Source organism: Camelina sativa, chromosome 20, assembly GCF_030686135.1.
Source record: "Camelina sativa cultivar CO46 ecotype springtype chromosome 20, ASM3068613v1".
NCBI classification, from domain to species: Eukaryota; Viridiplantae; Streptophyta; class Magnoliopsida; order Brassicales; family Brassicaceae; genus Camelina; species Camelina sativa.
In genome coordinates this window covers 11,988,967-12,014,776 of record NC_141899.1, presented here as the reverse complement: position 1 = coordinate 12,014,776, position 25,810 = coordinate 11,988,967, and the positions used below count along the sequence as shown (strand labels likewise).

General features: G+C 42.7%; 1 protein-coding gene across 2 annotated transcripts in view; it reads left to right on the top strand.

The window, feature by feature from the left end:
* The first annotated feature begins 128 nt into the window (after window positions 1–128).
* LOC104770619 (thionin-like) overlaps window positions 129–25,810 on the top strand; it is a 47,382-nt gene continuing 21,700 nt past the window's right edge. Inside the window, exon 1 of one of the 2 annotated variants that reach the window (XR_015592509.1) lies at window positions 129–235. Coding sequence is in view for 1 of the 2 variants with exons in the window: in XM_087504416.1 (XP_087360542.1) it covers window positions 216–235 (20 nt within the window). In the remaining variant the exon portion in view is untranslated. The remainder of the gene's footprint in view (window positions 236–25,810) is intronic. The other variant, XM_087504416.1, reaches the window with a different exon arrangement.

Sequence of the window (25,810 nt, the reverse complement as noted above, 5' to 3'; positions counted from 1 at the left end):
ATAATGCCATTAAGATAAGGTTGGTCCACGCAGCAAGTACAGAAAGACTCTATAGAGAGCATGGGATAAACATATCATACGAAGTTTCTGGTTGCCAGTCGTAGACCCAACTAGTATAAAAGCGAGCTTTGTTTCATCACCATTTCATCAATACAAGCTTATAACTCTCCACATATACATTTTGCAATCAAACAACTGATCAATCGAAAGATGGAATGCAAAAGTTTGATTCTAGGTGTGCTCGTAATGAGTCTTGTCATGGCACAGATTCAAATCGAAGCAAAGAGTTGTTGCCCGAACATGACTTCTAGAAACTGTTACAATGTATGCCGTCTTTCTGGAGCTTCTAGGGAAACTTGTGCAAAACTTTGTGGATGCAAAATTGTTCAGGCGCCATGTCGTCCTCTGGATCCACGTAATTTAATTTCACATTTTTTTTTGTTGTTGTTTCATTAAATTATGCTGGACCAAGATTTTGATGCAAGTTACAAGATTTATTTTATTTTATTTTATTTAAGGTGGTGATGTCAACCAATACTGCAAGTTGGGTTGTTACTATTATTATTTTTTAATTATTAGATTTTTGGAGCAAGTGAAAAATCAATTAACTCTAATTAATATTGTTTCCGTAAATGAGATGCAAGTGAAATTGTGAATGGAGCAATTATACATTGCACCAAGGCATGTTCTGAGTTATGTACCAAGGGCTCATCCAATGCAGTTGAAACTGCCTAACAAGCATACCAACGAACTATGTGTTGTTTTCCCTGTTTTCAATAATTGTCGTGTATGCGACAAAAAATGCTAGATTCTTGAGCTAGCTTCTACTATTTCCAGGTTTTCTATGTGACGTAGAAGAAGATCATTGATTCCTAGATTGTTTACCCCTTCTACTTGCTATTATCCAAATGAAGAATAATAATGTGTCCTTCTACTTGATTTAACGTAAATCTCTTACAATCAGTGTATATATATCTTTGAATTCTTGTTCCAAGTCTTTGAATTCTCTTATTCTTTGATCCAATGATACAAAGATAATAGACTCAAAGCTGCCACTTGTTCTTCGAGAATCCATTGATCTCCGGAGTTCGTGTCGTACTATCACACTGCATTAGTTGGTATCAGAGACAAATATCCTAATCATGCCTCCAAAGAAAAATCTTCAAACCCAGCTCGATGAACACAACGATGAATTCTGGAAGATGATGGCTGAGATGCAAAAGAATTTTCGAGATACCATGCGAACTACTATTGAATCTGCAGTAAGAGCTATCTTCCAAGACGAGGATGTGCGGAGACAAGAAGAGCCAGTTTTCGATGAGGATGACGACGAGGAGGAGGTTGAAGATAACCCTTTTGCACCACTTGGTGACTTACCAGATCGAAGAAATCAACATCGTGACATCATCGCAGCTCGACATTTTGAAGATAGGAGGTGGGAATCAGGTTTCGGGCTTGAGATACCTGAATTTACTCGAGGGTTACAGCCAGATGAGTTTCTCGATTGGCTTAACACAACGGAAGAATTGCTGGCGTTCAAAGAAGTTCCTGATAAGATGTGTGTATCTCTTGTGGCGACACGGTTCCGAGGAAGAGCATTGGCGTGGTGGCAGCAAACTAAGGAATCACGTGCAAGGGCAGGAAAAGATCATATAGCTTCGTGGGAAAAGCTGAAAAAGCTGATGAGAAAGGCCTTTTTGCCTTATAATTACACATGCACCTTGTACACACAACTTCATAATTTGAGACAAGGTTCAAAGTCCGTTGATGAGTATGCATCAGAATTTTTTTCTTTAATGGCCAGAAATTCATTAACAGAGAATGAAGAGCAGAGAGTGTCGCGTTTTATTGGCGGTCTTCGTTTACAAATTCAGAACACTCTATTACAGTTTAATCCCATGACGGTTTCAGAAGCACATCAGCGTGCTTTATTAATTGAGCAGTAGGCTCGAGGGCAACCATCTTCTTGGAACTCATCTCGTGTACGTTTGGGTTCTTCCATTGAAATAGGGGCAATCAAAACTAGTGAACCTGTGCGACAAAACGATTTTCACGAGAATAGTGGGATGTCAGGACAAACGCGAACATCGGCTTCTAAGTGTTTTAAGTGTGGGGAACAAGGTCATCATCAAGCGAGTTGTCCCACTCTCCAATGTTGCGGCCTGTTAACCAGTGATGCACCTGTTTATGATGATTATTTAGACGACCATGAGCTTGATGAGACTACAGAAGAAGTACTCGACACAGGGACTATGTAATGACCCTCACCAAGAGTAGAAATCTCAAAATAAAAGATCAAGGAAATGGTCCGGAAAAGACCTAAAATAAAAGAAGAAGAAAAATAAAGGAGAACGACCAAAGGAAGTTGCCCAGTACCCGAGGAAATTGTCGAGAGCTCGAGGAAGTTGCGGAGTACCCGAGAAAATTGTCGAGAGCTCGAGGAAATTGCCGAGTACCCGAGAAAATTGTAGAGAGCTCGAGGAAGTTGCCGAGTACCCGAGAAAAATTGTCGAGGCATCCGAGATGCATAGTCGAGGTATCCGAGACATGCTGCCGAGCGAGACCGATAGTAACCGAAGGAAGTGTCCGAACGAGACCGGGAAATGCCGAGAGCTGTCGAGTGCATCGGACGAAGGATCAAATATTTTTGGGAAAATTATTGTTTCCTTAAAATTTCGACCAATAAGAATTGAGGAAAGTGGAGGATTAATTTAATTAAGGAGAAGTTAGTGGAGGAAATTAAAAATTCAAGGAGATTAAGGGAGATAGTGGAGGATTAGCTTAATCAAGGAGATTAATGAAGATGGCGAAATTCTATTGGCGAAGGGCTAAGGTTAAGCACAATTAAGTGACATGCTCTAATAGAATGAGTTACATGCACTAAAAGAGTGGAGTTAGTGGAAGAAATGGCGATTAACGATTGGGGGGTGTTAATCACATTCAACATGCAAGGCATGAGCTAGCCACTTGTCGAAGAGCACTAAGGGAAGAAGAAGAGAAATCTCGTCTATAAATAGAGAGCAATCGACCTCATATTCGTGTTTTATTCTCTCATTTTTGCTCTCAAACACTTAAACACCAAAACCTTTGTTTTCTCTCAAAGTCGAGAGAGAGAGAGAGAGAGAGTTTGTCGAGAAAGATCGAAAGAGAGATCGAGAGGAGAAGTCACTTGCGTCGAGAGGGAGCTAATAAAAGACAGTATTTTGTCAAAGCGATTGAAGAAAAGGAGACTTTGTCGAGAAATCATCGACGAAGAACCGGAGTTCGTGTCGAAGAGATCACCAAGAAAATACGGTGATAGTGTCGAGAAGCTCATCGACAAAGACGGAGTTTGTGATCAAGAAAAAGGCCGGTAATTGTGTCGAAGAAAGACCAAGAGCAAGACGTATCTTGTGATCAAGGAAGATCGAGAGTGAAACTCGGTTTGCGGTAGGGTGAAGCCGAGAGAAAAAGTTGGTTGCGGATCAAAGCGGACGAAGCGAGAAGCTGTTCGACGCGAAGGAGGAGCGGTTTGTCTGATCAAGTGGTGCGGTGAAGTCCGAGTATCATCGCCGGTTGCGAAAGAGGTGAGTCTGTGGTAAGCATGTAGAGTCGCTGCATGATGTTGCGGTTAAAGTTTGTTGCATGCATGATCAAACCTGGAGGAATTTGAAAGTAATAGGCCTTGCTTATAATTGGGTACATACATGACTTAACGAGTAAAGCATTGTGCATTCTAAGGCATAATATTGGTTAAAAAGGGGTTGCATGCATAATTTGGACTTAAGAGACCTAAACGGTTAAAACGGTTGGGGTACATGCATAATTTGGCCTTAAGAGATTTAAGTGGTTAAAGCGAATGGACCTACATGCGTAAATTGGACCTAAGGATTTAAAAGGGTAAATCAAATTGGTTGCATGCGTAAATAAACTTGTTGCATGAATTGCTTAAGTTGAGGATATAAGTTGCATGCATGGAGTTTAATCATAAGTTCCTTGAATTTCTATTCTCGTTACTTGTTGATTTGTTGCATGTACTCTTGCTTCAAGTTTCTTGCTTGTTGTTGCTCGATTTTCTTGCTTGAGTTGTGGGAGGTGTGTTAGCGAAGTCTCTTGAATATGTTTCTTGAGTCTTCGCTAGTGTAGTGTCGATTATTCTGTTCCAAAAGCGGTTGTCACGCGTGAGTTCCCGACGGCCACTCACGTGGGGACACTGTCACGGCTAGCTAGCTACTAGCGTGACCGCTACATGACGATGTAGCTAAGTTGCGGGCACAGTGCTGGTGACCTTTGTGGTCTCGGCATGGGGGATGGTATGGAACGGAACAGATAATCGAGGGCCCTTAGGTGAAAAGAGTCTAGAGTATTCCAAGATCCTTGTAGTATTCTAGATGTCTTTGCTTGTTTGGTAGGCGAAGGAGTCTAGGTAATTCGAGTGTCCCTTGTTTTACTCTAGAATGTCCTGCGAGTCGCATATGGGTCAAGAGTCTAAAGTATTCTTTAGTCGTCTTGTAAGATTTATAACGAGTCTAGATCATCGAGTTGAGTCGTATGGATCTAACCTCTCTCGCTTGTGTGTGGTTTAAATTGCTTCCGCAAATGTTTTCGTTGTGTAACTCTGATAACTTGTCAAGTTTGTTTACTTGCTTGTTTTCTTGTGGACGGGGTAGTTGAGTTGGGGAAAGTAGAATCCCGTTTAGGATAATGGGGTACCCAGGCTCACTGAGTAATCTTAGATTACTCATGTTTTATTTGTTGTGGTCTTGTAGGGATGCCTAAGTGAGTCTAGTGCCGGAGCAAACGTTAGGGTACCGGATAGGGTTTTCTTGTGTTTCTTGTCAAACCCTATATTTCTTAAACGAATAAGTGTAAAGTTTTCCGACTATCTTTATGTATTGCTTTAATAACTTATTTACAAAGTAATATTTTGTTAAAGTAATATATTCGGTTGCAAAAGATACTCGGCCTTGTCCGGGCTAACACAACGCACCAGGCCGTGAGGGTTGCAAAGCCTAAGTAACCTCGGTTGCGGGTAGGATTGTGCCAGGGAGGACTGGTCGGGAAGTCTGCAGCTTCCGTCTCTCGACCGGATCACCTTGGTACAGTTCCGCATCGTAGCGTCTCGTGGCTGTCCGACGGCCTTCGTGGTCATAGGACGGTTCGGGGGCGTTACAACGGTGGTATCAGAGCGTTGTTTTCGAACCCGCGAGCACTTGTGCATTTCAAGGTTTTATCGAGTAAATGTGTCGCAAAAACACAAAACTTTTATCCGGTCGTTTGCTTGTCTAGTCTAAGTGGAACCTTAGAATGAACTAAGCATCTGACCTTGTTTCTTGTGGGTTTTAGATGTCTTCAGGTGATTCAGGTTGCGGAGACGGTTCAGGGAGTGAGGGGCCGAGACAAGAGGATTATGGGCATCACAATGGGTATTTGTCGACGAAATCAGAATCGAATGATTGGGATGAGGACGGGGTGTTCGACGCTGACGACACCAACTGGTCTATCGAGACCGATCCGTCCGAGTGTTTAGAGGAAACATAGGAGGTGGAAACTGATCAAGGTGACCAGACCATAGTGTTGGAGATTGGAGAGCCGAGCCGTCTTCAAGTTCGAATGGACGCGCAAGGAAAGTTTGAAACTATTCCGATCGGAGACCATGGAGAGGCGGAGGTGGAGCTAGCCGATAGGCTACAGAAATTACTGTTAAATCTGGTGGAGGATCAGGGAGACGATATCAGTCCCGAGAACTATATGAGGGAGTACCCGGAGGCAGTGGAAAAAATCCTAGATTTCTTGACGGACGTGTACGTACCGGAAAAAGGAGGCAACGCTAGTGGTGCGGGAGTTGTGCCCAAGGCTGGAGGCCCTAGTGGAGAGCGACCTGCGGAGGAACGACCAGAGACGGTTGCACAGATTCTCCTGATACTAAACGAGATGCGCTCACCGGAGAGAGCGAACGAGGGCGATGGTGAAGTCTTTGTACCGGAAACTGGAAGAGAAGAGAATCCAACCGATGGAGATACTAAGACTGAGGGACCGACCAGAGAAGTGGAGGTGATCGACCTTGTGTCGAGTGATGATGAGGGGATTCTGACTTTCGTAGTGGCGCCTAGGGGTGACCAAGAACCGATGCCGAGAGACCAAGACCGAGAGACGGAGACTAGTGCGAAGTCGAGGGAGAATGCGAGATTAAGGGCTAGTTCGAGCCAAGCCGCGAGAGAACGAGGAGAACCAAGTCAAGTTGCGAGAGACCGAGGGGAACCGGATCTCCTAATGCCAGACCAATTTGTACCAGATCAAGCGGAGCCGAACCAGATTGTGCCGAGGCACAATAGTCCCATTAGAGCCGTACCATTGAGGATGGTGTTGCCGAAGCAAGAAGAAGAACCAATAGACCCAGATTTGGAAAGGCTCGCTAAGATGTATGAGATAAGGAGACAATACCAAGAACAATCAAGACTTGAAAAGGGAGAAAGTAGTTCGAATTTGAAGAGATCGAGAGAGTACTACCAAGAGTTACAGGCGAAAGGGGAGTTAGAGGTGTGTTCCGTGACCTTTCAACCGAGAGGCCGGCTGAGGGTGAGAGCTACTGCCCGGAAGAGGGTGATCTACCCGAACCAAGTCCATATGCGAAACATACCTTACTGCGAGATATGCGAAGGCATTGGACATTGGACAAGGCATTGCTGGAGGACGTCGTTGAGATGCATGTGTGACCCGACGAACAAGGATTGTGAATGGTGCGGAATGCGAGGGCACTTTGCCTATCGCTGCCCAAACCCTGACCGCATGAGATACTGGAGGCGATGTGAGGCGTGTGCAGAACCGGGACATCCGAACAATCATTGCTGGAGGACAAGACCTCAGCATTTTCCGGACCCTGAGTGGGTTGTGTGTACCATGTGTGGTGGAAGAGGACACTATATCCATAGTTGTCCGTATCGGATTGTGCGTGAGAGATTGAACCCAACCAATCAATTCGAGGAGACGGGAGTGAACCCGATAGGTTGAATCGAGAGAGTTGAAGTAAACCCGACGAACCAAGCTGGAACCTCGATGGCTGCTGCCTCTACCTCAACCGAGTCTCCCGCTGAACCGCCACCTGATGAGCCAGTTGAAGAGCACGTGTGCACGTGTGAAGCGTGTACTAGACTCAGGAACCAGTAGGACTTTGGGGAGTAAGGGAAATTCTTTTTGGGGTTATATGTAAGGGTTGGATAGTATTCTATTTGTTGTCTCTAGACCTAACCTTGTTGTGTTTGTCTAGGATCCAAAAACCCTTAAGAGTATCGGCTAAGTGGTGTAGAACCTTTGTGACTTGTGTAAAAGTACTTTGCGTTCTTTAAGCCGTGTTTGTGTTGTTTGTTGCTATTTAACTTATTGCTAATCTTTGCTCGTTTGAATTACTTGCTTTGATTGTTGCTTGAGTTTTATAGGATGCGTAGTTAACTATTTGCATAATTAACTTGTACGCAATCGATGAGGATTCACGTAAGTCACCACAAAGCGCGATCAGACAAAAGAGAAGACGTCCAAGGGAGTTCAAGAGAGAGTTCAGCCAAGGCAGAATAGTTAGTTCAAATTGAAAGTAAAAGAAGGAGAAGAGAAAATAAATGGAGGAAGATGAAACAAATTCGAAAGAAATCGAAAGAATAAAAGTGTTGGTGCAAATTAAACGAAAGAGGCAAACGAGTTTGAGAAGGTCGAAACGGTTATGACCAAGGCGGTGAGAAAAATAGTGCGTGGCTCAAGAGTTAAGACAAAGAGGGTGCAAGGAGATAATGTGTAGATGACGAAATTATCGAAGGATAAACAAATAGGGTGCAAGAAAATAATAGGCGGCAAAAGAAGAAGCATTTCTATGTTAAGAGGCGAGAAGTGGGTAAGGTTATCAAACCAAAACTCATACATAACGGAGTTAGAAGGAGACGGGCGAACCAAGAAATCGACCAAGGAAGAAACCGGAAAAGTTCAAAACCCAAAGGAGCGTGAAGCTAAAGGCATCAGAGATGTTAAAATTCAAAGGAGTGCAAAGCTAAAGGAGTCAAAGAAATTAGAAAGAAGTGAGATGGTTAGAGGAGTCGGAGAAGCTGGATCAGCAAAGTATGGTGATTAACAGATGAGGAGAGTATGAAATTGTATGGTGATGGTGAACACATCGAGACAGTGGAGTGACCAAGGATGTAAGTCAAAGAAAAGAGTCAGGAACAAGCTGAAGAAAGAGAAGCATTAAATCAAAGAAGTTGAAGTAGTGGACAAGTCATGATGCAACAAGGCAAAAGCCTCAGCGATTGGTGAACATAAATAGTATAAGGAGCTAAGTGAATGCTGGAGATGAAGAAGCTTTCCAAGAGGTATCAGCAAACGGTGTTATAAGTATGAAGGGAGACTATAGAGACGAAAGAACCAAGGAAAGTAGGAATTCGGTAAAGGTTTTGACGTGATAGTAATCACAGGGCAACAACACCTATGTCAAAGAGTATCGACATCACCCGAAAAGAAGGAGAAGGCGTGAGAATTCAGGGACGAATTCTTATAAGGGGGGAGAATGTGATGACCCTCACCAAGAGTAGAAATCTCAAAATAAAAGATCAAGGAAATGGTCCGGAAAAGACCTAAAATAAAAGAAGAAGAAAAATAAAGGAGAACGACCAAAGGAAGTTGCCGAGTACTTGAGGAAATTGTCGAGAGCTCGAGGAAGTTGCCGAGTACCCGAGAAAATTGTCGAGAGCTCGAGGAAGTTGCCGAGTACCCGAGAAAATTGTCGAGAGCTCGAAGAAGTTGCCGAGTACCCGAGAAAATTGTCGAGAGCTCGAGGAAGTTGCCGAGTACCCGAGAAAAATTGTCGAGGTATCCGAGACGTGCTGCCGAGCGAGACCGATAGTAACCGAAGGAAGCATCCGAACGAGACCGGGAAATGCCGAGAGCTGTCGAGTGCATCGGACGAAAGATCAAATATTTTTGGGAAAATAATTGTTTCCTTAAAATTTCGACCAATAAGAATTGAGGAAAGTTGAGGATTAATTTAATTAAGGAGAAGTTAGTGGAGGAAATTAAAAATTCAAGGAGATTAAGGGAGATAGTGGAGGATTAGCTTAATCAAGGAGATTAATGAAGATGTCGGAATTCTATTGGCGAAGGGCTAAGGTTAAGCACAATTAAGTGACATGCTCTAATAGAATGAGTTACGTGCACTAATAGAGTGGAGTTAGTAGAAGAAATGGCGATTAACGATTGGGGGGTATTAATCACACTCAACATGCAAGGCATGTGCTAGCCAATTGTCGAAGAGCACTAAGGGAAGAAGAAGAGAAATCTCGTCTATAAATAGAGAGCAATCGACCTCATTTTCGTGTTTTGTTCTCTCATTTTTGCTCTCAAACACTTAAACACCAAAAGCTTTGTTTTCTCTCAAAGTCGAGAGAGAGAGAGAGAGAGAGTTTGTCGAGAAAGATCGAGAGAGAGATCGAGAGGAGAAGTCACTTGAGTCGAGCGGGAGTTAGTAAAAGACGGTATTTTGTCAAAGCGATCGAAGAAAAGGAGACATTGTCGAGAAATCATCGACGAAGAACCGGAGTTCGTGTCGAAGAGATCACCAAGAAAATACGGTGATAGTGTCGAGAAGCTCATCGACAAAGACGGAGTTTGTGATCGAGAAAAAGGCCGGTAATTGTGTCAAAGAAAGACCGAGAGCGAGACGTATCTTGTGATCGAGGAAGATCGAGAGTGAAACTCGGTTTGCGGTAGGGTGAAGCCGAGAGAAAAAGTTGGTTGCGGATCGAAGCGGACTAAGCGAGAAGCTGTTCGACGCGAAGGAGGAGCGGTTTGTCTGATCAAGTGGTGCGGTGAAGTCCGAGTATCATCGATGGTTGCGAAAGAGGTGAGTCTGTGGTAAGCATGTAGAGTCGCTGCATGATGTTGCGGTTAAAGTTTGTTGCGTGCATGATCGAACCTAGAGGAATTTGTAAGTAATAAGCCATGCTTAAAATTGGGTACATGCATGACTTAACGAGTAAAGCATTGTGCATTCTAAGGCATAATATTGGTTAAAAAGGGGTTGCATGCATAATTTGGACTTAAGAGACCTAAACGGTTAAAGTGGTTGGCGTACATGCATAATTTGGCCTTAAGAGATTTAAGTGGTTAAAGCGAACGGACCTACATGCGTAAATTGGACCTAAGGATTTAAAAGGGTAAATCAAATTGGTTGCATGCGTAAATAAACTTGTTGCATGAATTGCTTAAGTTGAGGATATAAGTTGCATGCATGGAGTTTAATCATAAGTTCCTTGAATTTCTATTCTCGTTACTTGTTGATTTGTTGCATGTACTCTTGCTTGAAGTTTCTTGCTTGTTGTTGCTCGATTTTTTTGCTTGAGTTGTGGGAGGTGTGTTAGCGAAGTCTCTTGAATATGTTTCTTGAGTCTTAGCTAGTGTAGTCTCGATTTTTCTGTTCCAAAAGCGGTTGTCACGCCTGAGTTCCCGACGGCCACTCACGCGGGGACACTGTCATGGCTAGCTAGCTATTAGCGTGACCGCTACATGACGATGTAGCTAAGTTGCGGGCACAGTGCTGGTGACCTTTGTGGTCTCGGCATGGGGGATGGTATGGAACGGAACAGATAATCGAGGGCCCTTAGGTGAAAAGAGTCTAGAGTATTCCAAGCGATCCTTGTAGTATTCTAGATGTCTTTGCTTGTTTGGTAGGCGAAGGAGTCTAAGTAATTTGAGTGTCCCTTGTTTTACTCTAGAATGTCCTGCGAGTCGCATATGGGTCAAGAGTCTAAATTATTCTTTAGTCGTCTTGTAAGGTGTATAGCGAGTCTAGATCATCGAGTTGAGTCGTATGGATCTAACCTCTCTCGCATGTGTGCGGTTTAAATTGCTTCCGCAAATGTTTTCGTTGTGTAACTCTGATAACTTGTCAAGTTTGTTTACTTGCTTGTTTTCTTGTGGACGGGGTAATCGAGTTGGGGAAAGTAGAATCTCGTTTAGGATAATAGGGTACCCAGGCTCACTGAGTAATCTTAGATTACTCATGTTTTATTTGTTGTGGTCTAGCAAAGAAGCCTAAGGGAGTCTAGAGCCAGAGCAAACGTTAGGGTACCGGATAGGGTTTTCTTGTGTTTCTTGTAAAACCCTATATTTCTTAAACGAATAAGTGTAGAGTTTTCCGACTATCTTTATATATTGCTTTAATAACTTATTTACAAAGTAATATTTTGTTAAAGTAATATATTCGGTTTTCAGGAAAACATGGCAAGTTGCAAATGATACTCGGCCTTGTCCGGGCTAACACAACGCACCAGGCCGTAAGGGTTGCAAAGCCTAAGTAACCTCAGTTGCGGGTGGGATTGTGCCAGGGAGGACCGGTCGGGAAGTCTGCAGCTTCCGTCCCTCGACCGGATCACCTCGGTACAGTTCCGCATCGTAGCGTCTCGTGGCTGTCCGACGGCCTTCGTGGTCATAGGACAGATCGGGGGCGTTACAGACTATGATGATGATTCGAAGAAATTTCATGATTCCACACTGTGTTGAAAAATCATGGCTTCGTACTAACATATTTCACTCTAGATGGATGGCATGTCTCATTAGCCGGCACTGGCTTTCGATTCGGGGAAAAACTAGAATAATCCGCTGCACTGAAGAGATGTTCGGCACTTTCATCTAAAAAATTTCCATCAAATCACACATCGCAGTATACTAGGCCTTCAGAAGGTGCGCGACCCAATTCTCTCTCGAGCACTAGGTACTTCTTAACAGTAAGGAGGAGTAGGTATGAATAAACTTGTACCATTCGGGGAAAAGTTTGTAGAATAATCATTGACTCTGGCAGCTGCACTAACGTGATTTCTGAGGAAGCGGTGACAAAGTTGGCCTTGTTTACAGAGTCTCATCCTACTCCGTATCAAATTGCATGGCTTACGTCTAAATCCGACATGCGTGTGTCTAAACGATGTCGGGCTCCTTTTTACATGGGCCTAAACAATAAAGACTTGGTGTTGTGTGATGTTGTTCCCATGGATGCGTGTCATCTCTTGTTAGGGAGACCTTGGCAGTATGATCGTCGAACGAAACATGATGGCTTTGTTAATACACATTCTTACAACTATGAGGGCAAGCGTATTACTCTGGTACCGTCACTGTAGTGACCCTCACTAAGGGTAGAAATCCCAAAATAAAAATTCGAGGAAATGGCCCAGAAAAGACTTAAGGAAGTAGCGGGAGTAAAACAAAGAAGAATGACCACAATAAGTCCGAGAAAAAAATTCATGAATCGGAGAATGGCCGAGCCAATACTGAAGTGACTGGAGGTGCGATCGAAACCTTAAGGCTGGTCGAAAATTATCAGTCTATGCGGAAATGGCATCCGCAGAAAGTCGGGTAAGTACCGGGAAGAGTACCGAGACATCCAAGGAGTGGTCGAGACAATCTGTCGAGATGATCGAGAAAAGTGGTCGAGACAATCTGTCGAGATGATCGAGAAAAATGGTAGAGAAAATCTGTCGAGATGATCGAGAAAATTGGTCGAGAAAATCCATCGAGAGAGTCGAAGGAGTCGAAAATGTCCGAGGAACGCCGAGAGAACCAACGATGTCCGAGGCATCGAGAATATTGTCTGGATATTGGTCGAAAGAGCCGATAGCATCCGCAGCATCGAGAGAATTTTCCGGAACTGGTCGAAGGATTATCGACGATGGTCGAGAACTGTCGAGAGTGCCGATAGTCGCGTCCGAGCGATATCGAGAAATTCGAGGATTGTCGAAGACGATGGACGAGGACGACGGAGCTGGTCGAGAAAACGCAGAAAACATGCTTTCCCAAGAAATTGACCAATCAGCTTACATGCAAGGCATGCAGAGATAATTTTGGTGGTTTAAGAAGAATGGCGCGAGGAGATTGGGCAGTGTAATGCACGCGCCACATGCAGCCAAACTTTTGCCATTTGTCAAATTCCACTAAGGGAAGAAGGAGAGAAGTCGAGCCTATAAATATGGGCTTAGTGGCTTCATTTGGGAAATTTCTCTCATTTCTCTCATTCCACTCAAACGAAAAAGCTTGCTTCTCTCTCTAAACCTAGAGAGAGTGTGTCGAGAGAGGGAAGGTTTGTCGACAAAGATTGTCGAGAGAGTTGAGGGAGATCGTCGAGAAGGAGATCAAAGCGAGGTGCTGCTTGTGTCGACAAAAATTGTCGAGGGAGTCGAGGATTTTCGGTGAAGCTGAACGAGGAGCTGTCAAGCGCGAAGGAATTGTCTGATCTGCGGTGCCGTGAAGTCCAAATATCACCGATCGCGTCAAGGTGAGTTCTGCGGTAATTGTTTGTTGCATGTAGACTAGATTCTTGGTAGAATCAGTTAAATTGTTGCATGCATAAACTTGGTAGGATTCACGCTAGATTCATGTTAAAGATTACATCGAATTTGAGCTAGGAATCATCATGCAAGATCGCGAATGAATTTGGATGCATTTTAAGCAATTTTGGACTTGCATAAAAATTTGGGTTTAGTCGCATGCATGATCGAACCTAGTTTTACTTGAATTTATTCTTGTTGAAAAACCGGTTTCATGCATGATTAAATGATTAAGTATTTTGCATAATTTTAATCGAGGTTAAGACATGCTTAAATGAACCTTAAGGATTTAAATGATTAAAACGAATAGGTTGCATGTAAAGTGGGAGCTAGAGATTTAAATGGTTAAATCATAAACAGTTGCATGCATAGTCAAACTTGTTGCATTAACTTGCTTAAGTTGCTTATATTGCTTGCATGCATGTAGAATAATCTTAAGTTGCTTGATTTATTTTCTTGCTTCTTGTTGATTATTCCATGTTAATTTTCTTGCGTGATTTCATGCTAATGTGCTTGATTTATCAATGCTTGAACTTGTAGTTGTGTGTTTCAATTTTAGCTTAGCCTCTCGAATTTGTTTCTTGAGTCTTAGCTAGTGTAGAGTGTCGATAATTCTGGTTCCACAAGCGTTGTCATGCATGAGTTCCCGACGACCACTCATGCGGGGACACTGTCACGGCTAACTAGCTACTAGCGTGACCGCTACATGACGATGTAGCTAAGTTGCGGGCTCATTGCTGGTGACCTTTGTGGTCTCGGCATGGGAGATGGTATGGAACGGAATAGATTATCGAAGGGCCCTAGGTGTAAAGAGTTTAGAGCATTCAAGTATTCCTTGTCTAAGTCTATTCGTCTTTACATGCGTGTGTTGTCTAAGATTTTAGGATAGTTCAAGTATCCCTTGTTTATTCTAGTCGTCTTAGAGAGTTGCGTTTGGTTCAAGAGTCTAAGTGCTCTTTAGTCGTCTTGTGCTGTGTATAGCGATGTCTAGATCATCGAGTCAAGTCGTTGAATCTAACTTTTCTCGCTTGTGTATGGTTTAAATTACTTCCGCTATGACTTTTGTTGCGTTGCTTTGATTACTTGCTAGCTTGTTTGCCTTGCTTGTTTTCTTTGCTTGCTGGGGTAGTTGGGTTGGGAAGTTAATATCCTGTTTAGGAGAAAGGGGTACCCAGACTCACTGAGTAATCTTAGATTACTCATGATAATATTTGGTCTTTCAGGGAAGCCTAAGCGAGTTTAGAGCCGGAGCAAACATTAGGGTACCGGATAGGGTTTTACGTGTTCTTTGTAAAATCTTATATTTTGTAAACGGTTATGTTTATTTTCCTGACTATCTTTATATATTGCTTTAATGATTTATTTATGATGAATTATTTTATTAAAGTGATATATCTACGGTTTTCAGGAAAACATGGCAAGTTGCAAACGATACTCGGCCTTGTCCGGGCCAACACAACGCGTGCTGTGGGACGCAAGGGTTGCAAAGCCTAAGCGAACCTCGGCCGTGGGCGGAGTCGCGTCCAGGAGGACTGGTCGGGAAGCTGCAGCTTCCGTCCCTCGACCGGACCACCAGGGTGCGGTTCCCACAACAAGTAGCGTCTCGGCGCCGTCCGATGGCCTCCGTGGTCATAGAGCAGTTCGGGGGCGTTACAACGGTGGTATCAGAGCGGTGTTTTCGAACCCGCGAGCACTTGTGCATTTCAAAGTTTTATCGAGTAAATGTGTCGCAAGAAACATTAGAAACTTTTATCCGTTGGTTTGCTTGTCTAGTTCTAGGGTGAACCGTAGATTGGACTAAGCACCTGACCTTGTTTCTTGTGGGTTTTAGAATGTCTTCAGGTGATTCAGGTTGCGGAGACGGTTCAGGGAGTGAGGGGCCAAGACATGAGGATTTTAGGCATCACAATGGGTATTTGTCAACGGAGTCGGAGAGTAGCCATGAGCCAATTGACCCGGAAACTTGGAGTGTGGACGGGCTATTGGACGAGGATGATTTGGGTGTTGGGATTGAGGATGGTGTGTTAGGTGATAATGACACCGAGTTGTCTATCGAGACTGATCCATCGGAGTGTTCGGACGAACCAGAGGAGATGGAAGCGGATCAGGATGATCAAACGATCGTATTGGAGGTGGGCGAGTCGAGCCGTGTCCAAGTAAGGATAGACGCTCAAGGAAACTTTCAGACCGTGCCAGTTGGAGAGCAAGGAGAAGCAGCGTCTAAGTTTGCCGAGAGACTGCAGAATTTGTTGTTGGAACTCGTGGAGGAGCAGAATGATGATACCAATCCCGAGGAGTTTATGTGAGAATACCCGGATACAGTCGAGAGGATCCTTAACTTCTTGACAGAAGCGTACGGGGATGGAGAAGAAGCTAATGTTGAAGGAAACGGGGTAACACCCGAGACTGGAGATAGCCGTACAGAGCAGCCGGTAGAGGAGAGGCCAGAGACGGTCGCGAGGATCATGCTTGTACTGAACGAGTTGCAATCACCGCAGAGAGCGAGTGAGGGTGTGGTTGAGCCGATAGTATCGGAAACCGCGGTAGAAAGAGGTGAAGGTGGTGAAGATCATAAAATCGAGGAACCAAGGACCAGAGAAGTGGAGGTGACCAACGTTTTATAGAGTGATGACGAGGGGATACCGACGTTTGTGGTAGAACTGATGTATGACCAAGACCCAATACCGAGTGACTTAGACCGAGAAGCTGAGGAAGGCGTAGAGCCGAGAGATGACGTGAGGCCAAGGGCTAGTACGAGCCGCGATGTGAGAAACCGAGGTGGACCTGACCGAGAGGAGCCGGATCTTTTGATGCCAAACCAAGTTGTACCAGACCCTGTGGAGTCAAACCAGATCGTGCTGAGGCGCGATAGTCCTATTCGAGCTGTACCACTTCAAGTGGTGTTTACTGATCAAGAGCGGGAACCAAGAGACCCATTTTGGGAAAGAAGTGATAGGATGGCCGCCCTAAGGAGAACGAACCGAGAACGTATAAGGTTCGAGGAAGGAGAAAGTAGTACTAAGAGACCGAGGGTTTCGTACCAGGAATTTCAGGCGAGGGAACAGCCTGTGACCACACAGCCGAGAGGGCGATTGAGGACGAGAGCCACTGCTAGGAAGAGAGTAGTGTACCCCCAACAAGTGTTAGGAGGAGTATGGCTTATTGCGATCTGTGTGAAGGAGTTGGACATTGGACCAGGCACTGTTGGAGACCAGAGCTGAGGCGGATGTGTGATCCGACGAATGTGGAGTGCGAGTTGTGCGGAATGCGAGGGCACTTTGCCTATCGCTGCCCAAACCCAGACCTTATGAGATACACGAGGCCGTGTGAGGTTTGTGGGATGCCGGGACTTTTGAATGGCCATTGTTGGAGGACGAGACCGCGACATTTACCGATCCCCGAGCATGTTGTGTGTACCGAGTGTGGGACGGGAGGACACTTCGCTGATAGCTGTCTGGACCGAGTTGTGCGAGAAGAAGGGAATTCATCGAGCCAACTTGTGCATACGGGAAGGAACCCGTTAGACCGAGCTACCCGAGTCGAAGAGAGCCCAACGAATCAAGATGGAACCTCATTGTCTGCTACCTCTACCTCAACCGCATCTCCCGCAGAACCGCGACCTGATGAGCCAGCTAGGGAGTGCGTGTGCACTTGTGAAGCGTGTACTAGGCTCAGGAACCCGTAGACTGGCTGGGAGTAAGGGAAGTTTTTGGGTGTTATGTAAGGGTTGGATAATTTTCTTTTTGTTGTAAGTTCTAGACTTGACCTCGTTGTACTAGTCTAGGATCCGAACCCCTAGGTTTGTCGGCTAAGTGAAGTAGAACCTTGTTGTCTTGTGTAAAAGTACTTGTGTTCTTTAGCCGTATTTGTGTTGTTTGTGGTACTATTTAACTTTTTGCTAATCTTGACTTGTTTAATTACTTGCTTGATTGTTGCTTAAGTTTTATAGGTTGCATGGTTAATTATTTTGCATAATTAGCTTGCATTGTTCAACGTGATCGATGAGGATTCACATTAGTCACCGCAAAGCGCGATCAGACAAAAGAGAAGAAGATCAAGAAAGATCAAGAGAGTTCAACTAAGAAAAAGGGCAATCAGTTCAGTTAAGAACAAAAGAAAGAGAAGAGAAATGATGGAGAAGGATGAGGCGAATCCAAAGAAATCGAAAGAGCAAAAGAGCGGTGCAACAGTTTGAGAAAGGCAAACCCAACATGAGCAAGAAAGTGGCAAAAACAAACTAAGAAGATCGGATCAAGCGCGATCAAGAAAATGCAAAAGTAATGCATGATCCAAGTATTAAGTGCACGAGAGGGTGCAAGAAGATAATACATGGGAGGTGAAGTTGTCTGCGAATAGACTAGAGGGTGCAAGAAAATAATGGATGACAAAGATGAAGAAGCCAATCTTGTGCTGGATGACGAAACAAGTGCGGTTCTATTGAGCCAAACTTGGGAAAAGAACTGAGAAGGTAAAAAAATTTGGAGAAAAACCAAGGAGTTGGGAGATAGAAGTCAACAATAAAGTTGAAGATGTTACATCAAAGTGATGGCATGGAAACTAAAAGAATCAAAAAAGTTTCGTAATCGGATCAAGGCGTGGAAGGAGTCAGAGTGAACCAGAATAATTACCAAGGCAAAGAGTCAAGAAAAAGCTGAAGAAAGAGAAGTAGTAAATCAAAGAAGTTAATACTCAAAGCGAGATTGAAAAATTTGAGAGACCAAGTAAGTGTTGGAGATGAAGAAGCTTTCCAAAAGCATTAGCAAACGGTGTAAGTGGTACAAGTATGAAACAAGACTATGGGGACGGAAGAGTCAAGGAAAAGAGTGTTCCAATAAAAATGTTGACGTAGTGGTAATCACAAGACGCGGACACTTGTGTGGAGAAGTGTCGATATCTCAAGGAGAGGAGCAGAAGAAGTTTGAGAATTCGGGGACGAATTCTTATAAGGGGGGGAGAATGTAGTGACCCTCACTAAGGGTAGAAATCCCAAAATAAAAATTCGAGGAAATGGCCCAGAAAAGACTTAAGGAAGTAGCGGGAGTAAAACAAAGAAGAACGACCACAATAAGTCCGAGAAAAAAATTCATGAATCGGAGAATGGCCGAGCCAATACTGAAGTGACTAGAGGTGCGATCGAAACCTTAAGGCTGGTCGAAAATTATCAGTCTATGCGGAAATGGCATCCGCGGAAAGTCGGGTAAGTACCGGGAAGAGTACCGAGACATCCAAGGAGTGGTCGAGACAATCTGTCGAGATGATCGAGAAAAGTGGTCGAGACAATCTGTCGAGATGATCGAGAAAAATGGTCGAGAAAATCTGTCGAGATGATCGAGAAAATTGGTCGAGAAAATCCATCGAGAGAGTCGAAGGAGTCGAAAATGTCCGAGGAACGCCGAGAGAACCAACGATGTCCGAGGCATCGAGAACATTGTCCGGATATTGGTCGAAAGAGCCGATAGCATCCAAAGCATCGAGAAAATTGTCCGGAACTGGTCGAAGGATTATCGATGATGGTCGAGAACTGTCGAGAGTGCCGATAGTCGCGTCCGAGCGATATCGAGAAATTCGAGGATTGTCGAAGACGATGGACGAGGAGGACGGAGCTGGTCGAGAAAACGCGGAAAACATGCTTTCCTAAGGAATTGACCAATCAGCTTACATGCAAGGCATGCAGAGATAATTTTGGTGGTTTAAGAAGAATGGCGCGAGGAGATTGGGCAGTGTAATGCACGCGCCACATGCAGCCAAACTTTTGCCATTTGTCAAATTCCACTAAGGGAAGAAGGAGAGAAGTCGAGCCTATAAATATGGGCTTAGTGGCTTCATTTGGGAAATTTCTCTCATTTCTCTCATTCCACTCAAACGAAAAAGCTTGCTTCTCTCTCTAAATCTAGAGAGAGTGTGTCGAGAGAGGGAGGGTTTGTCGACAAAGATTGTCGAGAGAGTTGAGGGAGATCGTCGAGAAGGAGATCAAAGCGAGGTGCTGCTTGTGTCGACAAAAATTGTCGAGGGAGTCGAGGATTTTCGGTGAAGCTGAACGAGGAGCTGTCAAGCGCGAAGGAATTGTCTGATCCGCGGTGCCGTGAAGTCCAAATATCACCGATCGCGTCAAGGTGAGTTCTGCGGTAATTGTTTGTTGCATGTAGACTAGATTCTTGGTAGAATCAGTTAAATTGTTGCATGCATAAACTTGGTAGGATTCACGCTAGACTCATGTTAAAGATTACATCGAATTTGAGCTAGGAATCATCATGCAAGATCGCGAATGAATTTGGATGCATTTTAAGCAATTTTGGACTTGCATAAAAATTTGGGTTTAGTCGCATGCATGATCGAACCTAGTTTTACTTGAATTTATTCTTGTTGAAAAACCGGTTTCATGCATGATTAAATGATTAAGTATTTTGCAATATATTGCATAATTTAAATCGAGGTTAAGACATGCTTAAATGAACCTTAAGGATTTAAATGATTAAAACGAATAGGTTGCATGTAAAGTGGGAGCTAGAGATTTAAATGGTTAAATCATAAACGGTTGCATGCATAGTCAAACTTGTTGCATTAACTTGCTTAAGTTGCTTATATTGCTTGCATGCATGTAGAATAATCTTAAGTTGCTTGATTTATTTTCTTGCTTCTTGTTGATTATTCCATGTTAATTTTCTTGCTTGATTTCATGCTAATGTGCTTGATTTATCAATGCTTGAACTTGTAGTTGTGTGTTTCAATTTTAGCTTAGCCTCTCGAATTTGTTTCTTGAGTCTTAGCTAGTGTAGAGTGTCGATAATTCTGGTTCCACAAGCATTGTCACGCATGAGTTCCCGATGACCACTCACGCGGGGACACTGTCACGGCTAACTAGCTACTAGCGTGACCGCTACATGACGATGTAGCTAAGTTGCAGGCTCATTGCTGGTGACCTTTGTGGTCTCGGCATGGGAGATGGTACGGAACGGAATAGATTATCGAAGGGCCCTAGGTGTAAAGAGTTTAGAGCATTCAAGTATTCCTTGTCTAAGTCTATTCGTCTTTACATGCGTGTGTTGTCTAAGATTTTAGGATAGTTCAAGTATCCCTTGTTTATTCTAGTCGTCTTAGAGAGTTGCGTTTGGTTCAAGAGTCTAAGTGCTCTTTAGTCGTCTTGTGCTGTGTATAGCGATGTCTAGATCATCGAGTCAAGTCGTTGAATCTAACTTTTCTCGCTTGTGTATGGTTTAAATTGCTTCCGCTATGACTTTTGTTGCGTTGCTTTGATTACTTGCTAGCTTGTTTGCCTTGCTTGTTTTCTTTGCTTGCCGGGGTAGTTGGGTTGGGAAGTTAGTATCCTGTTTAGGAGAAAGGGGTACCCAGACTCACTGAGTAATCTTAGATTACTCATGATAATATTTGGTCTTGCAGGGAAGCCTAAGCGAGTTTAGAGTCGGAGCAAACATTAGGGTACCGGATAGGGTTTTACGTGTTCTTTGTAAAATCTTATATTTTGTAAACGGTTATGTTTATTTTCCCGACTATCTTTATATATTGCTTAAATGATTTATTTATGATGAATTATTTTATTAAAGTGATATATCTACGGTTTTCAGGAAAACATGGCAAGTTGCAAACGATACTCGGCCTTGTCCGGGCCAACACAACGCGTGCTGTGGGACGCAAGGGTTGCAAAGCCTAAGCGAACCTCGGCCGTGGGCGGAGTCGCGTCCAGGAGGACTGGTCGGGAAGCTGCAGCTTCCGTCCCTCGACCGGACCACCAGGGTGCGGTTCCCACAACAAGTAGCGTCTCGGCGCCGTCCGATGGCCTCCGTGGTCATAGAGCGGTTCGGGGGCGTTACAGTCACGGTCTGCCTCCGAACCTCTTGTTGCTAGTCACGATATTGAGCAACCCACGAATCCAGCTACTACTCCTAAGGCCACGTTATTGGTTTCAAAAGCTCATATTGTTGATGAAGTTGAACATGCCGAATTGACGTATCTTATGATTTTAAAACCAGACTCTCCATCAGTGACAGCGACTACACCTATTGCGTTTCATGCTCTCCTACAAGAGTTCAAGTACGTTTTTCCTAGTGAGTTACCAGAGGGATTACCACTAATGCGTGATATCCAGCATTGTATTGACTTGGTGCCCAATACGGTTTTGCCGAATCGACCTCACTGTCGTATGAGCCCAATGGAGCATGATGAACTTCGTAAGCAAGTAGAGGAGTTTCTTGCTAAAGGTTATTTGCGAGAAAGCCTTAGTCCGTTTGCAGTGCCAGCCTTGCTTATTCCCAAGAAAGATGGTACTTGGCTCATGTGTGTGGATAGTCGAGCGATTAATAAAATTACAGTGAGGTATCGGTTTCCAATTCCTCGTTTGGATGATCTCCTTGACCAAATTGGTTCTGCTTCTATATTTACCAAATTAGATCTCAAGAGTGGCTATCACCAAATCCGTATTCGCCCTGGGGATGAGTGGAAGACTGCTTTTAAGACTAGAGAGGGTCTTTTTGAATGGCTTGTTATGCCTTTCGGTTTGTCAAATGCTCCAAGCACTTTCATGCGTGTTATGAATCAAGCCTTGCGACCTTTTATTGGATGGTTTGTTGTCGTTTATTTTGATGATATACTGATTTTTAGTTCGACTCTTTCAGAACATCTTGACCATTTACGTGATGTTCTACTTGTGCTCCGCCGTGAGAAATTATTTGCTGCGCCTAAGAAGTGTTCTTTTGGCGTCTCGAAAGTGCTTTTCCTTGGTTATGTCATTTCTAGCAGCGGTTTGAAAGTTGATCCATCCAAGGTCCGTGCGATAAAATCTTGGCCATCACCGAAGACAGTTACCGATGTACGAAGCTTCAATGGACTCACCTCCTTTTACCGACGTTTTATTCAGCATTTTAACGGTATCATGACCCCAATTACGAACTGTATGTGGTCAAGTCAGTTCCTATGGACGGATGAAGCGGAAGTTGCTTTCCGGGAGATCAAGATGAAGTTGTCTTCAGCCCCAGTTTTGGTACTTCCCAATTTTTCTTTGGCATTTGAACTCCATTGTGACGCTTCAAAAACTGGCATAGGAGCGGTGTTAAGTCAGCTGGGCAAACCTGTTGCCTTTTTTAGTGAAAAAATAGCTAGCTCGCGTGGGTGTTATAGTACGTATGACGTTGAATTATATGTTGTGGTCCAAGCCATTAAGCATTGGCGTCACTACCTTTTTCACAAAGAATTTGTGCTTTATACTGATCATGATGCGCTTAAGCATATGGGGGCTCAAGATAAAGTTTCTTCACGACATGCTTCGTGGTTTGCCTATTTACAACAATTTACGTTTGTGATTAAGCACAAGGCGGGATCGCTTAATAAAGTGGCTGACGCTCTTAGTCGACGACATTCACTTCTCACGACGTCGCATGATCTATCACCGGTTTTGCGATGTTACCGGAGTTGTATCCTACGGATCCTTTTTTGGGAAAATTTGGAGTGATATTGAGCTGGACCGTAGCTCTGATTATTTGGTGGTCGATGGATTTTTGTTTCGTGGAACAAAGCTTTGTATTCCTGATTGTAGTCTTAGACTTCAAGTTATTCGGGAACTACATGGCGAAGGTCACATTGGACGCGATCGAACATTAAAGTTGGTGACTGACTCTTATTTTTGGCCAACGTTGAGAAGGGATGTTGAGCGGTTTATTGTAAGATGTGGTGTTTGTCAAGCTTCGAAGGGTAAAGCATCTAATGCGGGTTTGTATTTGCCTTTGCCGATCCCGACACAACCGTGGACTGATATTAGTATGGACTTTGTTCTTGGCTTACCGCGAACACAACGTGGTAATGATTCTATTTTTGTGGTTGTTGATCGTTTTTCTAAGATGGTTCACTTCATTCCTTGCAAAAAAACAACAGATGCGTCCCAAGTTGCTGTTTTGTTTTTCCGAGAGAATTATCGTCTCCATGGCCTTCCTTCCTCCATGGTCTCTGATCGAGATTCTCGATTTTTGAGCCACTTTTGGCGCTCTTTGTGGAAATTATTACGCACTAGTCTGGATATGAGTTCTGCCTATCATCCTCAATCAGACGGCCAAACTGAGGTGACAAACCGAGCTTTGGGTGATCTTTTGCGGTGTTTGGTTGGTGACAATATTCGTTCTTGGGATAGGGTTCTTTGCCAAGCAGAGTTTATGCATAATCATGCGGTGAATCGTAGCACTGGATTTAGTCCATTTCATGTGATGTATGGTTTTGTTCCCCGCGGTCCACTTGACTTAAGTTTAGCCCCAGATCGCACACGTTTTCATGGGAGAGCTTGTGATGTTGTTGAAGAGTTTCAATTTGTTCATGACCAGGTCAAAGCTAATTTGGAGGCCGCCATCGTGAAGTATAAAGCGGCTGTTGATATTCACAGACGTGACGTACACTTCGACATTGGTGATATGGTCTAGGCTGTTCTGACAAAGGATAGATTTCCTAAATCCACTTACAACAAGCACAAGGCTCGTAAGATTGGTCATTTAGAGGTTCTGGAGAAGATTAATAATAATACTTATAGAATTTGTTTGCCTCCTTACATGCATACAGCCGATGTTTTCAACAATAAGCACCTATTCCCGTATGTTAGTGATGATGAAGATGCCAATTCGAGGACGAATTCTTCTTCACCCCCGGCGACCTGATGTAGCGACATCTTATTCTCTTAATGGACTTTACTCTATATTTATTTTCATCATTTTTGTTGGGCTTTATTACTTATTATTGGGTTTCTTTTATGTCGGTGTAGTTGTTGCTTGGTCGACAAGTTCCGACGAGGGTTTTGTGTTTGCAGAAACATATAAGTACTTTGTTTTTCTTGTAAGGTGGACGGCAGTTTTTATTCAAAATTTTAATAAAAGAGAAGTTTCTCTGGTTCCAAGTCTTCGAATTCTCTTATTCTTTGATCCATTGATACAAAGATAATAGAACTCAAAGCTGCGACTTGTTCTTCGAGAATCCATTGATCTCCGGAGTTCGTGTCGTACTATCACACTGCATTAACAATTCAGAATGCAATCGATAGGTTGAAGTAATGGAATCATTACAGTGATGATTGTTAAGAGTAGTAAACCAACAGACCTTTTGTTTTGATGAACATGAAATTCTCGGTAGTATATTGTCGACTGAATGGTTACACCAAATCAATACAATAAAACTAGAATGTGTTTCTCTTCAGTTGATGACACCTCAGCATTTTAGAGAAACCTCGAGCTGACACATCATTTAAAACGAAGTTACCAATCAAAATATCAGAATTAATACTACTCAACATATTCATCCAATAATAATATTTTTTTTCCTCTTTTCCACTGTGTACACATGTGAAGCATGATATAACTTTAGACATTTAAAAACTCTTCAACGCTTAAACAGTTTTGTTTTTATATAAAGCTTGAAGAAAATTTTTAATCAAAAGTTATGTTGAGTGGTAGCAATTCAAAATTCTCCAAAAAAAAAATAATAATAAATCTATCAATAAATTTCTACAGAATTATCAATTGGATTGTAAATTATATTTTTAATTTTTCTAACTACAAGGCTAGTATCAGATAAAGAAAGAATTTTGTGCAAATAATATAAAGAAAAATGGCTCCACCGGTGCTGCTTTCAATCAAAATGCATATATCCCTTAATTCTATTGTTTGTTTTTATCTGTCAGAAATTGGGTACAAGAAATTTCTAAATTCGTTACGAACTTTTTTATCATGAATATTATGTATAGAATCGGAGGAAAACTCTAATGTTGATTTTGGGAAAAACCTTTGGTTTGTTTTGGTAGATTAACTCGAATAATCTGAAAATTTTGTCAAGTATATTTGGCTCAGCAAGTTACATTTGAGGCTGTCACCTTAGAAGTACTATGATCTATGTGATTTTTGCTTCCATCTTATGTGTATATACTTATATGGTTTCTTTTATGTGTCTCTGATCTGATTTGATGGTTTTAGAACTTTTCATGAGTTGAGAGAACTTGATATTTTCTTCATTAAGGGGACACAAGATTATTTAAACATCTTGGTTACAAATTATTTGTAATCTAACATTTTTTTGGCAGTTTATTTTATTCTAAATAACAATGCACACTATGTGCAGAGTAAAATAATTATTAAATAATGTTATTGTAATTTATATATACAAAATCTATAATATTTATCGGTAAAATTATTATTTGGGATCTAAAATTTATTTGTGTAGTATATATTTTCAGTTTTAATTGAATATATTAAATTCTTGTATAATAATTAAGATTTAACATATGAAAATTATTATAATTTGAATTTTATATTATCTCACCATATGAATAAAGAGTTATTAAAACTTTATGAAAATATAAGTAAGTGATACAATTAAGTTATAAAGAAAATAGAAGAACTAAATTTTGGGTGTCATAAAAAAAAATACAATGGTATGTAAATAGAAATACTATTAAAAACATAAGACAAATAAAGAAATCATTTCTCGAGCTTTGTGGG